Here is a 15,577-nt window from a genome sequence, read left to right on the forward strand (position 1 = left end):
TTATTTTTATATATTCTTATATATCTATGTTGGCCCATTTTCTCTATATTCTGTACTTAGTTTAGGAATAGCCCCATGACGACGGATCCAGCTATTTTGAAAAAGGGGGTTTCCCAACCAAGGACAAAAAAAAAGGGGGGGGGGTTCCAAGTATATGTACCCATTCAAATGCATTGATTGTCCAAAAAAAGGGAGTCCAACCCCTGGAACCCTCCCCTGCATGGATCATTATCATATTCTTTTCTGTCAACCCTATTCAGACAACTATGTGGGTAAGAAAATACACTCGGAATATACTTGTTCATCTATTACAAGAAGATAGTTAAAACGAAAGGTGTAAACATAGAAAGAAAGTTCTTCCGAAAGACCCTGTGATAATAATTTACATTGACTTTTCAATAGTGGGAAATATGTCAAAGAGACACAAACCCGACCAAAAAACAGAAAACAGCCGAAATGAAAATGTGTGCTAGTTCATATTTTTTTAAAACACAGTAAGGTGGAATTTGATATCTAAATAAAATGATGTAGAATGAAAAAACGTGCTACTGGAATGCCCTTCTGGGAGAGACAGAATAGAAACGATATATGAATATTGGATACCTTTTGTATCAATCTAATTAAAATATAGATCTCCGATTTCGTTATACTACGTTACTGCATATTAAAATATAGATCTATATTTTAATTAGATTGCTTTTGTATGAAAAATTAAAATCCTTTGAAAGTCTCAATAACATAAGATATGTGATTTCTGTATGCTTATATCACTTTCGACGAAAAGCCAGTCAAGTCAGATCAATATTTTGTCATTTCTTATAAAAAGTATATGCTAAATAATCTTTATATTTAAAATGCATCCCTACGTTAATATATTTTGGCTTAACTAATTGGCGAATCAATCAATCAATCAATCAATCAATCAATCAAAACTAAATTATTATTTTATTTTCATATCAAGGTATAATTTGTAAACATCAATGACAAATATTTTCGTACAAAGACACACGAGTTGCATCTTATCTAAATATACCTACAATATATAATAAGTACTTGACCATTGAGTATCCAGTCCACTTAAGTATTCGGTAGTTATTTCGGAAGTTGTCACTTGGCACAATTAACGACAATATATATGTTAGGTCAATAGAGTAGCTGATCATGTATATACATGAAACAAATCACCTCATGGAAAACGTCTTCAAGACTATTAAACTAGTTTTGCATGAAATCACAAATTGAAATAAAATATATATCTATAAAACAAAACTAAAATGAGGATATTAACCCTTTCCCGTGGTCAATATCGTTTTGAATTTAACAATTTTGAAATTTGGTCCGTCCACTAAACTATTTAGACATTCTTGTTATTCGTCTTTCAAGTTAAGGACTGATGATACCCTTTGTCGAGCCGTTGTTTGATGTTCCTGGCCTTTTTTGGGAAGGAAAGGGAGGGGGTGTCTTAATATCCCCCTCATTTTTTTTTTTATCTAGCCTGTTCTTTGTCTTTTGCCTATTTGTATTCTTATATATTTTATATTTAAATAAACACTTTTGTTTTTCTTTAATCTGTATAAGTTTTGGCCATGTTTTTTTTTGTTCTGACAACAGTATTGTATGTGTATAACTAAGATAAAATACAGATTGGGGGGTAAATTCATTCGTAAAATTGATGCTGTACCGTTTTACCTTTTTAGCATTAGTTTAAATGTAAAGAACGTTCTTTAAAAAGCCTCTGTCCCAATAATTTGCATTGACCCTAAAACATATGTTCAGAAGTTAAACTTTTCATATTATATTTAAATAAATACTGTAGAATTTTGAGATGGAAACAGACAGATCAGACAAAATATGAAAATCGGCCTTCTTTGTATGAAAAAGTCAGTCCATGGAATGTCTTTTTGATAGTCTTCTTAAACATGTTAAAAATAAGATCTAATTGACTTTTATATGCTTATAATATGTTCGACAAGAAAAGCGAGTCAAGACAAATCTGATTGAATTGCTCATACCAGACAATTGTTCATTATTTAAATATTTTAAGAACAAAAACATAACTTTATATTTAAAACATTAAAATACATAATTTGGAATTTGCATATATTAACACCTCTTAAAAATCGTGTGACTACTTCGTACTTTCACACGGATAGAGCAAATATTTTAAATTCTTGTTCTAGCACCATCAACTGAAGGCTAGAATGGGAAAAACCCAACTGTCACAAATATAGTTCACAAAGGTGACCTGTTATCCTCAACAAACTGATACAGGATGAAAACCAGCTTCCGTACCGACAGCGAAATAGACTCCGCCTAAGGCTTTTGATTGGATGAAAGTCCTCTTAACCTGAGAACAGAATGAGTGGTGTGCTCTTCAAATGAAATATACTACCTGTTGCTGTGAAAAGGTAAGACAATTGTTTTAAGTCTATATTTTAAATTATAAATAAATGCAAGTTTTAATTATTGAAAAAATGTAAGTGGCGAAATGAATCGATTATGGAAAAAGTTAATTATGGGTTTATATATTATATTTAAAAAAATGAATTTCCTTCCATTTATATCTAAAAAAAAAATATATAAATTGAAAAAAAAAAAACCAGATGCAAAATGATAAAAGAACAAGTATATTGAATATAAAAAAAAATGAGAAAAATTTAAAGATATATTTTTTAAAAGTCTCTAAACTTGAAAAAGAATAACTTCTGTTCGCCGTACTTATTTTTAGGATTTACTTTTTTCAAATAGATATTGGGGGAACACTTTAAAGATTCAATTTGATCATATTATGTTTTGCTATTCGTAAATCAGGTCAATTCGAACATCTTAAGTTGGTGCTTTATTTTGCCGTAAGAATTGAGGAGATTTGGTTTGATTGACAGTGAAATAAATGACTTAAATTATTAAAAATAACTATTGGTCACTGTACGGCCTTCAAGAACCCACACCGTATAGCAAGATAAAAAACTAAAAGGCCTTAAAAAATGTAATTCAATTCAAACAAGATAAAAGGCTTTCATCAGTAAAGCCATTCTAAAAATTACGAAATGAATGCATGCATTTTGATATAATGTAAAATTTTCTGTTAAATTTTGGTCGCATGTTCTTTGAGAAAAATCAAATTTCATGTCAAAACATATAGCTAATGATATATCATATGAAACAATCATACGACCGTACTATGTCAATTGGTACTTAATTTCAATTTGGTCTTTAAAACTTTTTTTATTCGAGCAGTACTGATGAGTCTTATGTATACGAAACGAGCTTACCGTAATAAAGCAATTGATCTGTTCAAGTTCGTACTGTATTTGGCCTCAAGTTTTTTTTTTATTCGAGCTTCACCGACGAGTCTTGTCACGTGTACACGAAACGAGTTTCAGACGTTCAACAGTATTAGAATGGTACATATATCTTTGATGGGGTTATATTCGTTTTATTGGGTTGCCAGGCTGTTTTCCGTGACCTGTAATACCCAACATATTATTTTTCTTCTTCAAAATTATATATTATGTAGTATATATTTAGCTGTTATGGCCACCGGTTCGACGCAAAAATGAGTCTGATATCAGATTGGTAAAGTTTTGATTTAAAGAATAACTAATTAAAATTGTATACACTATGAAAATTAAAGATAAAGTGAAAATATAAAGACTTTATCATAATTCTATTATCACTTCGTAAGGAAGATGTGCCTATATTGGCAGAATATATAAAGATATAAAATACAGATGCATGATAATCAGACAGCAACCCAAGACACAAACAAACTCAATAGACATACAATGGCACGCTTGTAAAATCACTCGTAGCAATGAAATATTTTTTTAAGACAAAATAAGAATTTTATCAGTTTGAAATCCAAACAATCGTATTGTTACTAAAGAAAAAAAATTCTTATAAATTACTAAACGATGGACAGAAAACAGTAGCATTGCAAAAAGTTTAAAGTGTTAATATTTATAAAATTTAAAGACTATTTTTGACAACATGCCTGAAGTCTCTATCAACAGTTATCTGTTCAAATATCTTGAAGTCATGAGGAAGAATTATACATGCACAGTTCATATATTGACAATATAGTTGTTTCTCTCATTATACATCCTAAAACATGAAAATAAAGTTACTAAATATTTAGGTTGAAGTATCACCTTCTGTGTGGGTTAAATGTGACCCACGTTAATGATTATCCAGACTCCTACAAACACTTCGTTTACACATCAGCAACAATTAAATTCGTGTTTTATTTCAACCTTTAATGTCTCTGATGTGTGTTCTGTGCTATATTGCTTGATAAATTCGTTATCTTTATGTTGATTTTGACAAATTAATCAGTTTCATGTCGCTTTGAAATGTACATCCGAAAACTACCACCTAATCTGCAGCTAATTTTATGGAGCACCGCACTTGACTAAACTGTCATAAATTATTTCTTATTTATGTTATTTTAATTTAATGGTTGTACAATGTCAATTGTGATGATACGGTAGTAGGGTATCTAAACAATGACAATTAATTTACAATCCGTCCGTTTTGAGCTGACAATTAATTTACAATCAGTCCGTTTTGAGCTTCCAAATAAATAAATTTCAAAATAAGTGAAAATATATTCGTATATATACTTTTCAATAAAAACTTACTACTAAAAGTTGTTTTGAACGGGTTAATTGATTTTCAAACTTTAATTCGGAAATAAAACATTAATTCAAAAGATAATTATTATCTCCCTTAATACAAAAGTTGATTATTTTCAAACAATTCTAATGAAATTCCTTTGAAAGTATGTCTAGATAACAAAAAAAATCATTAAATTTCAACTCATACAGATCTATTTCGAGCCTCTATATTGATCTCAAACAGCTGGTTTATAGAAGGATAAACATTTTGGATCTCATGGCGTAAACTTACCCCACAGTATACCCACGATATAAAATGCAATCATTTCAGTTTGAGTGTTATTGGTTTTCACGACAAGAGGCATATATTTTTTGCATATTCCAGACAATAATAAATGAGCAATAAATCCAATAGAAACTAAGGTGGACAAAGTTGGTCAGCGTGGGCTTAAAAACGGATTTTTTTTTAATTGTCAATGAAAAAGGAGGGCATGCATATGTAGTACACATATATTTCTGAACATTCAACCAAATTATGAGAAGTGTTACATATCTATTTGAAAAAAGAATTCTAACACAGATCGAAGGAAGGATTTTCTCATTTGCTTATTGATAGATTAAACGAATAACGAAAATTTTCTTTCAGATTGTACTCAATCATAATGACGGACCCAACGTACATGTGCCCGACGATGAAGATGCACATGTACATGTATCACCTCAGAGTCACACATTTGCAGTCACGTGATTGCACCAGAGATAACACCAATTACTTCCCTTTGCAGTCACTCATTAAATATGTTTCCTGCAGTAAATCAAACCAAAAAAATCTGGAAACTGTCAATAATCTAGACATATGCTTACCTGACCATGCAGGTAAATAGAAAATATTTAGAACTCTGTATTAACTAAGCGAGATTATCAGTTTTTAATGATGGTGATAAATGACTGCTTAACGTCCAGCGGAAAATATATATGCCTATTCAGGACGAGGATAATTTTATGATAATGTGATTTGAATATTTACCCTCATTTGAACTAGACAGACACGCTGAGTCGGCATTTTTAATGAGCAGTTAGTTATGTACACAATTTATAACAAAACAATCAATTTTACCAAGGCTATAGAATATGTCAAACTATGAGGAAACAAAAAACAACATAAGAATAAATTTGAAGGTTTTGCAGGACTATGACAGCCATCTTGCACATACAATCGCCCATGGGGATTTTGAAATGTTAGAAAATATGTAAAACAATCAATCGAAATTGCATTAAGCTACTCAGGTATGATGCTGCTGCGGAGCTGCAAGTCTCCTAAGGTACTGTGCGTTAAAGCCAGATATTTTGAAAACTAGTGAGAATTTATATTTGATATTTTATTTCAGAACTTAAAAGCAAAGAACTTCGATTTGACTTTGCGAATCTTGCCCTGTCTGCCACACGTGGTCACATCGGGGAACCAATGAAAGACGCCATTGTAGTTAGCCATGCCTTTGCCATAAAAGATAATACTGAAAATAGGTACAAACTTTTAGCAAAGAGAACTAAATAAAAAGAGTTAAATGAAAGCAAAATAATAATTAGATGTAAATAATATAAAAATAACATATAATTTAGCACTGGCTATATTATTGAAAAAACGAATTTAAGGCATTTCTGTTTATTTGTTTTAATAAATACTGAGTAAATCCCGTCACAGAAATTATTGAAGCAAATAAGCATACTTAGAAGTAATTTTATATGAAGTTTCATATAAAAAGAACCCAACAACATAAAGTGACAAAGTAACTTTTGTGAAAAAAGTATATAAAGTATAGTTAAAGGTACCATGCAGGATTATAGTTTAGTACGACAGACGCGCGTTTCGTCTACATTACACTCATCATTGACGCTCATATCAAAATATGTATAAAACCAAACAAATACAAAGTTGAAGAGCATTGAAGATCCAAATTCCAAAAGAGTTGTGACAAATACGGCTAAGGTAATCTATGCCAGGGATAAGTAAATCCTTAGTTTTTCGAAAAAATCGAAGTTTTGTAAACAGGAAATTTATAAAAATGACCACATTATTGATATGCATGTCAACACCGAAGTGTTGACTACTAGGCTGGTGATACCTTCGGGGACGAAACGTCCAACAGCAGTGGCATCCACCCAGTGGTGTAAATAGTTATCAAAGGTACCAGGATTATAGTTTAGTACGCCAGACGCGCGTTTCGTCTACATTACACTCATCATTGACGCTCATATCAAAATATTTAAAACGCCAAACAAATACAAAGTTGAAGAGCATTGAAGATCCAAAATTCCAAAAGAGTTGTGCCAAATACGGCTAAGGTAATCTATGCCTGGGATAAGACAATCCTTAGTTTTTCGAAAAAATCAAAGTTTTGTAAACAGGAAATTTATAAAAAATGACTACATTATTGATATTCATGTCAACACCGACTACTGGGCTAATGACATAAAGTGAAATTAAAATTATTAAATTTCTTTTCGCAGTCAGCGTAACTCTGTGATACAGTTGTCTGACAAACCAGAAGAACTAATAAACTACAAAACGAAACCATGTCGGAAGAGGATATGTTCAGTAAAAACAAGGTAATGCATCTAAAGATACACCAATATGTTATCATCTCAGACAATTTTGTTTTTATAATGTAGCAGAAATACATAAAAAAGAAAACAAACCAGTTTAACCCCGCCACATTATGCATGAGCCTGTCCTAAGTCAGTAGCCTGCTATTCAGTGGTTGTGCTATGGTATATTAGTCTCAGATTTAAAACTGGGATTTAATAGTCAATATTATTTTCCAGCTGTCCTCGTTTTATAATTGTATCATGTGAAAATCCTATTTATTTATTTGCAAACTATTACAGCTAGACGCATTGCCCTGAAAAGTATATTGAGTTATGCCGCTTTATACATTTAACAATTTCAAATTAATTTTAAGTTGAAATTATGTCTTGAACAATAAATGTTTTACTATATCTACGATAGAACAGTATTCGAATGAATAAGCAAATGATACATATAATTAAGCGATGTTCACAGGGGAACTTGATTTTTTGTATTAATTCAAGTAGGCAATTACCTACTAACAACTACTCTAGTATCTATATGTGAAGCACAGACTTTTCCCGATGTACGGAAACAAACAAAACAGGAGTTAGAAAATTCAAGTTATCGCCCCCCTTTTTTGATACGCCCGAACCGCATTTCTGGATTTGAAATTCTCAATTGTACAATCTTAATACCTGAAAGCAGATATTTAATGATTAAAATGAAATTAAAGCACGATTAAATATAAATATTTACCTATTCAAAGCCATAGTTTGTTGCATTTTAAACACTTCTATATGCCATGTGATTGATTTAGATATATTTGAGGCCAGCTAATGCTTGAAATCCAGCATAAAGATTTTTAAATGTTGCAAATGCAAATAGAACATGCACTAGAAATAGACCGGTCGGTAAATTGTGAGATTGGCAGGGGTTATATATCATGCCGAAATTGCACGTTTAAAAAAAAACAATTAAAAAAAACAAAACAATGTATTATCAATGCATTTCATTTTAATGTAAATTATAACAGAAGAATAATTGTAAAATCACTCTTGGGGCCAACTTGAATCTATGTACTTTTGTACTTTTTTCTTACAGTAGAGAAAAAAGAGAGTTTGTATGTGAGTACTGTGGACGGAATTTCACCAAGTCGTACAATCTACTGATACACATTCGTACCCACACAGATGAACGTCCCTTTTCATGTACAGTATGTAATAAACGGTTCCGGCGTCAGGATCATCTTCGTGATCACAGGTAAGAATTCTATAATCATATACGAAGTATTAAATTACAGCAAATTCCATGGTATTAATTCAAGCTTACCCTATATGTGTTTAGGTGTCACGGAATAGAAGTTCCTTCATAATTTAAATTCCAAAAGGAAGAACTATTCTGGAATATTATTTCCACATGCATATATATTACAGTATAATAAGTATGTTCCATACGGAATAAATGGTATAGAATATTTGTTCTAACAGGAATAGACATTATAGTGCATTAAGTTTCAGTTAAATCGTGATTTGTAAGTGTTCCTGTGTTATCAAGTTTTAGCTCAATCGTGATTTGCAGGTGCTCCTGTATTTATCCATTTTTAGCTCAATCGTGTTTCGAAGGTGCTCCTGTGTTTTTCCAGTTTTAGCTCAATCATGATATGCAGGTGTTCCTGTATTTATCCAGTTTTAGCTCAATCATGATTTGCAGGTGCTCCTGTGTTTTTCCAGTTTTAGCTCAACCATTATTTGCAGGTGCTCCTGTGTTTATCAAGTTTTAGCTCTTTCGTGATTTGCAGGTGCTCCTGTATTTATCTAGTTTTAGCTCAATCGTGATTTGCAGGTGCTCCTGTGTTTATCAAGTTTTAGCTTAATCGTGATTTGCAGGTGCTCCTGTGTTTATCAAGTTTTAGCTCAATCGTGATTTTCAGGTGCTCCTGTGTTTATCAAGTTTTAGCTCAATCGTGATTTGCAGGTGCTCCTGTATTTATCCAGTTTTAGCCCAATCGTGATTTGCAGGTGTTCTGTATTTATCCAGTTTTAGCCCAATCGTGATTTGCAGGTGTTCTGTATTTATCCAGTTTTAACTCAATCGTGATGTGCAGGTGTTTTTGTATTTATCCAGTTTTAGGTCAATCGTGATGTGCAGGTGTTTTTTATTTATCCAATTTTAGCTCAATCGTGATGTGCAGGTGTTTTTGTATTTATCCATTTTTAGCTCAATCGTGTTTCGAAGGTGCTCCTGTGTTTTTCCAGTTTTAGCTCAATCATGATATGCAGGTGTTCCTGTATTTATCCAGTTTTAGCTCAATCATGATTTGCAGGTGCTCCTGTGTTTTTCCAGTTTTAGCTCAACCATTATTTGCAGGTGCTCCTGTGTTTATCAAGTTTTAGCTCTTTCGTGATTTGCAGGTGCTCCTGTATTTATCTAGTTTTAGCTCAATCGTGATTTGCAGGTGCTCCTGTGTTTATCAAGTTTTAGCTTAATCGTGATTTGCAGGTGCTCCTGTGTTTATCAAGTTTTAGCTCAATCGTGATTTTCAGGTGCTCCTGTGTTTATCAAGTTTTAGCTCAATCGTGATTTGCAGGTGCTCCTGTATTTATCCAGTTTTAGCCCAATCGTGATTTGCAGGTGTTCTGTATTTATCCAGTTTTAGCCCAATCGTGATTTGCAGGTGTTCTGTATTTATCCAGTTTTAACTCAATCGTGATGTGCAGGTGTTTTTGTATTTATCCAGTTTTAGGTCAATCGTGATGTGCAGGTGTTTTTGTATTTATCCAATTTTAGCTCAATCGTGATGTGCAGGTGTTTTTGTATTTATCCAGTTTTAGCTCAATCGTGATGTGCAGGTGTTTTTGTATATTTCCAATTTTAGCTCAATCGTGATGTGCAGGTGTTTTTGTATTTTTCCAGTTTTAGCTCAATCGTGATTTGCAGGTGTCCTGTTTCTATCCAGTTTTAGCTCAATCGCGATGTAAAGTGTTACTGTATCTATCCAATTTTAGCTCAATCGTGATGTGCAGGTGTTTTTTGTATTTTCCCAGTTTTAGCTCAATTTTACGAAGCTTTACATTAAAATCATCATAATCCGTGAGTGTTCTAGTGTTTATCAAGTATTAGTCCAACCATGATGCGTTCGAGTGCTCCATCGAATTAAAAACAAAAGGAAAAAAACCCAGAAAAAAACGATTTACACATTTTAAGAATGTTATAATGAAAGAAATCAAAATATTCTCTTTAGATACATCCACGCCAAAGAGAAACCTTTCAAGTGTTTAGTATGTGGTAAAGGATTTTGTCAGTCACGGACTCTTAACGTTCACAAGGCAGTCCACATAAAGGTATGTACATGGAAGTGGGGAACTCGCAACATTTTAACACCTATACACATATTTATATACATAAGTGAAAGTAGTTTGATTTAAACTCATCATATATACCAGGAGTGACGTTCGAATAAAAAAATGTTAAAAAGGCCAAATAAAGTGCAAAGTTGAAGAGCATTTTTTTGAGGACCAAAATTCCTAAAAATGTGTACCTTCATTTTTTCGGCTTCAAAATGCCTTCCCTTTGAACCAACATATTTTGTTCTAATTTTGCAAACAAAAATCAAACCTTCCTTGCTGTCATATCTGAAACAAAAACTTATCTCTCAGTCTGTCGTAAATATTTTGTGCGAAATCTACAGTTATGCATCACACACACAGTCAGTTTGATTTATGTAAGCAATTACAAAGATTGTCATGTAATAATTAAATACAATATGTAGACAGAGAACTATTATGATAAGAATTACACATGGCTGCTTGAACAAAATCTTCAACCAATCATGGATCATTTTCTATCTATTATAATTAATACTAGAACACACCCGCGAAATCGCGGGCATATACAGCTTGTGGACTGTTGTAGGATGATTTTTTGTAAAAGATATTATGTATAGAGAATTTCATAAAAGGTATCAAAAGCCCTCTCCCTTTTTCCAAAGTCCGATATTTGTTTCCTTTCTGTTAAATTCAATTGTTTCTCTTGTGTCTGGCCTCAGACCACAATTATTCTTCTCCTTTGCTACAATGCATCTTTTGGTAAAAGTTAAATCAAATTAACAATTTGCACCGTTTCAAACATGAAATAAATGGAACGGCTTATATATAGACCATTATAAGTCTAATAAAATATGTATCTAGGACAATGCATCAGTGTTTTTTTGAGAGCCTTATTAACATGCCAATGGTAGGATATGAATCATGTATAAATGACTAAGGATAATTGGAGGGGTGATCGGAGGGTCCTGATCCCGAAATCCCGGGCTTAAAACCATGAAATCCCGAGATGCAGAATTTAAAGAAATGCATATCCCGAAATCGAAAAATATATTCCTGGATCCCGCAAGGATCAATCCCCAAATCCCGGGCTTAAAAACAACCGATCCCGAAGCCTAAAAAAAAAGGTCCTGCCTACTTCTAATCTCTACCTTACTTTCATTTTTGCCGAATCACTATTTTCCCTATCAACAATAAATTTTTATGCCCAATTTGTGGGCATTATGTTTTCTAGTCTGTACATCCGTTCGTTTGTCCGTCCGTCCGTCCGTGTCTGTCCAGGAACATATATATTAATGTTAGATATACTGTTCCCAGGTCTGTCCCGCTTCAGGTTAAAGTTTTTGGTCGAGGTAGTGTTAGATGAAGTTGAGCATTTTTTTCTTATTTTAATATATATGCAAGTGGTATGACCGCTTAATTAGTAAACATTTCAAACAAAACAGTAGACAGAATCAGAGTCGACTTTCTATACTAACACAGAAAGTCTCTGACAGAATACAGAGAGTCTCTATATATCAAAGTAGTATAATCGTAGTTTACATGTAGATAAACGCGAAAAATAATTGTCCTCTATAAGGAGGTATAATAGTTGTGATTCTTGCGATCTAAACACCATGATATGGAGAACGCTCTGAAAGGCTTATTTTTTTCCATTTTTGTTATCCATCATACGATTAATTGTACTTGTGTAAAATGTTTTACTTATTTTAATATATATACAACTGGTATGACCCCTTAAATAGTAAACATTTCAAAGAAAACAGTAGACCGAGTACAGAGAGTCTCTATATATTAAAGTAGTATAATCGTAGTTTACATGCAGATAAACGCGAAAAATAATTGTCCTCTAAAAGGAGGTATGATGTTTGTGGTTCTTGCGATCTAAACACCATGATATGGAGAACGCTCTGATTGGCTTATTTATTTTTCATTTTTGTTATCTATCATACGATTGGTTGTATTTGTGCATCTTTCAAACCGGAAGTCTTATCTATGACTAAAAGTCAGTCCGATGACGGAATCATATCCGGACTCCTTTTGGTGTCATACCACCAATTAAAAGTCCCTATCTGTTCAACCAAATTTTACAATTTTCACAGCTTTGTAAATATTTTACCTTAAGTTTAACTTCATAGAAACCAGGTATATCCTGAATTGTACATGTAACAGCTTTCTACATGCCAATTTTCAACAGGTGTTTAAAATCATATAAAAAAGAAAAGGTCTTCCGAATAGAGGTACCACTAAAAATAACCCCTGGTTTTCTGGAAATCTTAAATTAGTATACTATGTGGTGCATTAATCCTCAATTTTGAATGCAAACTCATAAACAAGTAAATTTTAGCTCAAAATGGTCTTAATATATTTCTCTTTCACCAAAAGTTTCATTTCTGCCAATTTGTTGGTTAGTTTAAGTAAACAATGACATCAAATGCACTATTTTTTGTCCGAGTAGGCCTACTTTCACATACGTTCTAAATTTAAGGGCGTAATTGGTGGTATGACACCTTTTTTGTCGTTTTTCTCCCAAAATAACTCAATCTGAATAATCATAAGAATGGATGACAAATGCGACTATGCATGTTACCTATAGGACACAGAGGCATGATGATTGATTTATTGTGGAAGGAAGAGAAGCGACACACAAAATGCGGTCTTCTCGTTTAATAGTATAGATTACACAACCGCACGGACATGGACATTACATTACATTCGTGATACCACTGGCCGATGAGAGCCACATAATTATTTAAGCAATCATTGTTACAAATGGTCAGACATCTTATAAAGATAGACTATGAAAACACCAATCAAATGTCACACAATTTCTTAATATTGAATATATACAGTAAATGAGATAAAGCTATTTGATATTGAAAAAAACACAATCTAAGTATTTTCAGGGCTCTTTTAAGATGAGTATGCAGTATGATAGATTTTTAATTATTGGCCTAGTTTTCAAGTTGGTCCAAATGGGGGTCCAAAATTAAACTTTGTTTGATTTCTTCAAAAATTGAATAAATGGGTTCTTTGATATGCCAAATCTAACTGTGTATGTAGATTCTTAATTTTTGGTCCAGTTTTCAAATTGGTCTACATTAAGGTCCAAAGGGTCCAAATTAAACTAAGTTTGATTTTAACAAAAATTAAATTCTTGGGCTTATTTGATATGCTTTATCTAAATATGTACTTTGATTTTTGATTATGGGCCCAGTTTTCAAGTTGGTCCAAATCAGGATTCCATATCAAGTATTGTGCAATAGCAAGAAATTTTCAATTGCACAGTATTGCACAATAGCAAGAAATATCTAATTGCACAATATTGTGCAATAGCAATTAATTTTCAATTGGAGTTATCTTTCTTTGTATAGAATAGTAGTTGATAATATATGTTGGAAATTTGCCAGACATGACTATGATGTCATTTTCTATTTTTATTTGCCAATAACTTTATGTAAATAACTTCATTGGAAATTTGCCAATATAAAATGTTGCTGATGAAGTTTTTTTTATTGTTTTATACAATAAACAATGTATATTCACTTTTACTACCAACCAATCTTTACCATTCAGTGATAACAAGCACTTTATTTTACATTTTAATATTTTATGATGTATTTAAAAGAGTAGTTATTGTTGCAAACTCCATTAGAAATTTGAATTGATATCAGTTTTGGAAAAATGGAAACGGGGATGTGAAAAAAGGGGGGGGGGGGGTTAAATTTTTCTCATTTCAGATTTCATAAATAAAAAGAAAATTTCTTCAAACATTTTTTTGAGAGGATTAATATTCAACAGCATAGTGAATTGCTCAAAGGCAAAAAAAAACTTTTAAGTTCATTAGACCACATTCATTCTGTGTCAGAAACCTATGCTGTGTCAACTATTTAATTTTAGATTTAAATAAGAAGAAATCTTTAATTGATTTGTAAAATCTTGACATTTGTTTTGTGTAAAAAAACCCATGTAATGTCAAAAATTTGATCACAATCCAAATTCAGAGCTGTATCACGCTTGAATGTTTTGTCCATACTTGCCCCAACTGTTCAGGGTTTGACCTCTGCGGTCGTATAAAGCTGCGCCCTGCGGAGCACCTGGTTTTTATTTTCATATAGAGCTGTTTAATATTGTATAAAAGCACTGCAATTACTGTAATTAAACTATTTAATATAATTTGTAGAAGGAAGAGAACAAAGAACAATGACCGACAACTGATATATAATATGGACAACACCTAGATACAGCAATATTTCCATTCCATGTGGACCACGATGAAAGTGTTAGGACTGGTCAACAAATATTTGAATTCATCAACGGACAGATGTTACTTGTGATAAAAAGGATTTTGAAAATAGAGACAAAAGACTGATTATTATCTTGAAAATAATTGTTGTTTTGAACCATTAACTCTTTTCTAGTTGTATTGTACATCATAAAACAGAAATATAACAATATCATAAAATTTGATTTGCTCAACACTTGTTTCTTATAATGAAATTCTTAGATACACTTCACAATAAGAAATAGGAGGCATGAAAATATCTACCTGTATTTACATTCATTATGTGCACTAACGCCTTTTAAAAGCTATAGTCATATGACATGTGTCAGATTGAAATCAACCTTATACAAGTACATGTATAGCTATTCAAATACGAAATAAGAGGTGAGCTTAGGTCTATTTCAAAGTTCTTACATTTACTATATTCAAATAGTTTTCAAACAGTTACAGGCATTGTATATAGACTTTTCAACCTGAAAAAGGTAAACAAATGTATTGAAATGTTTAGTTGCATCAGGTCGATTTTTCTTTAATACAGCTATTAATATATTACAGTGTTTATAAGTTATTTCTCAGTTTATAACAATAATGCAGTTGTTGGGTCTGATTCACTCTCTAAGTTGTCTCTTTTTTGAGGGGGCTTTGTGGTCTAAGTAGCTCTAGCCTATTAACTCAAGAATTATCAGTTTCTTGCCTAGTGTCTGTTGTTCTCCCCGGGTATTCTGGCTTCCTCTAACAAAATCAACTGTCCACAACACTATAGCCAATAGAGCTTTAAGTAGTG

General features: G+C 32.2%; 1 protein-coding gene across 1 annotated transcript; it reads left to right on the top strand.

The window, feature by feature from the left end:
- The first annotated feature begins 2,171 nt into the window (after positions 1-2,171).
- On the top strand, positions 2,172-14,991 carry LOC143054512 (uncharacterized). Its single transcript, XM_076227540.1, has 7 exons — positions 2,172-2,408; positions 5,263-5,492; positions 6,005-6,140; positions 7,125-7,223; positions 8,287-8,445; positions 10,427-10,526; positions 14,692-14,991. The coding sequence occupies exons 2-7, from the start codon at positions 5,279-5,281 to the stop codon at positions 14,713-14,715; spliced, it is 732 nt and encodes a 243-aa protein (XP_076083655.1). The 5' UTR covers positions 2,172-2,408; positions 5,263-5,278; the 3' UTR covers positions 14,716-14,991.
- Positions 14,992-15,577: the final 586 nt, after the last annotated feature.

Source organism: Mytilus galloprovincialis, chromosome 12, assembly GCF_965363235.1.
Source record: "Mytilus galloprovincialis chromosome 12, xbMytGall1.hap1.1, whole genome shotgun sequence".
Classification (NCBI taxonomy): domain Eukaryota; kingdom Metazoa; phylum Mollusca; class Bivalvia; order Mytilida; family Mytilidae; genus Mytilus; species Mytilus galloprovincialis.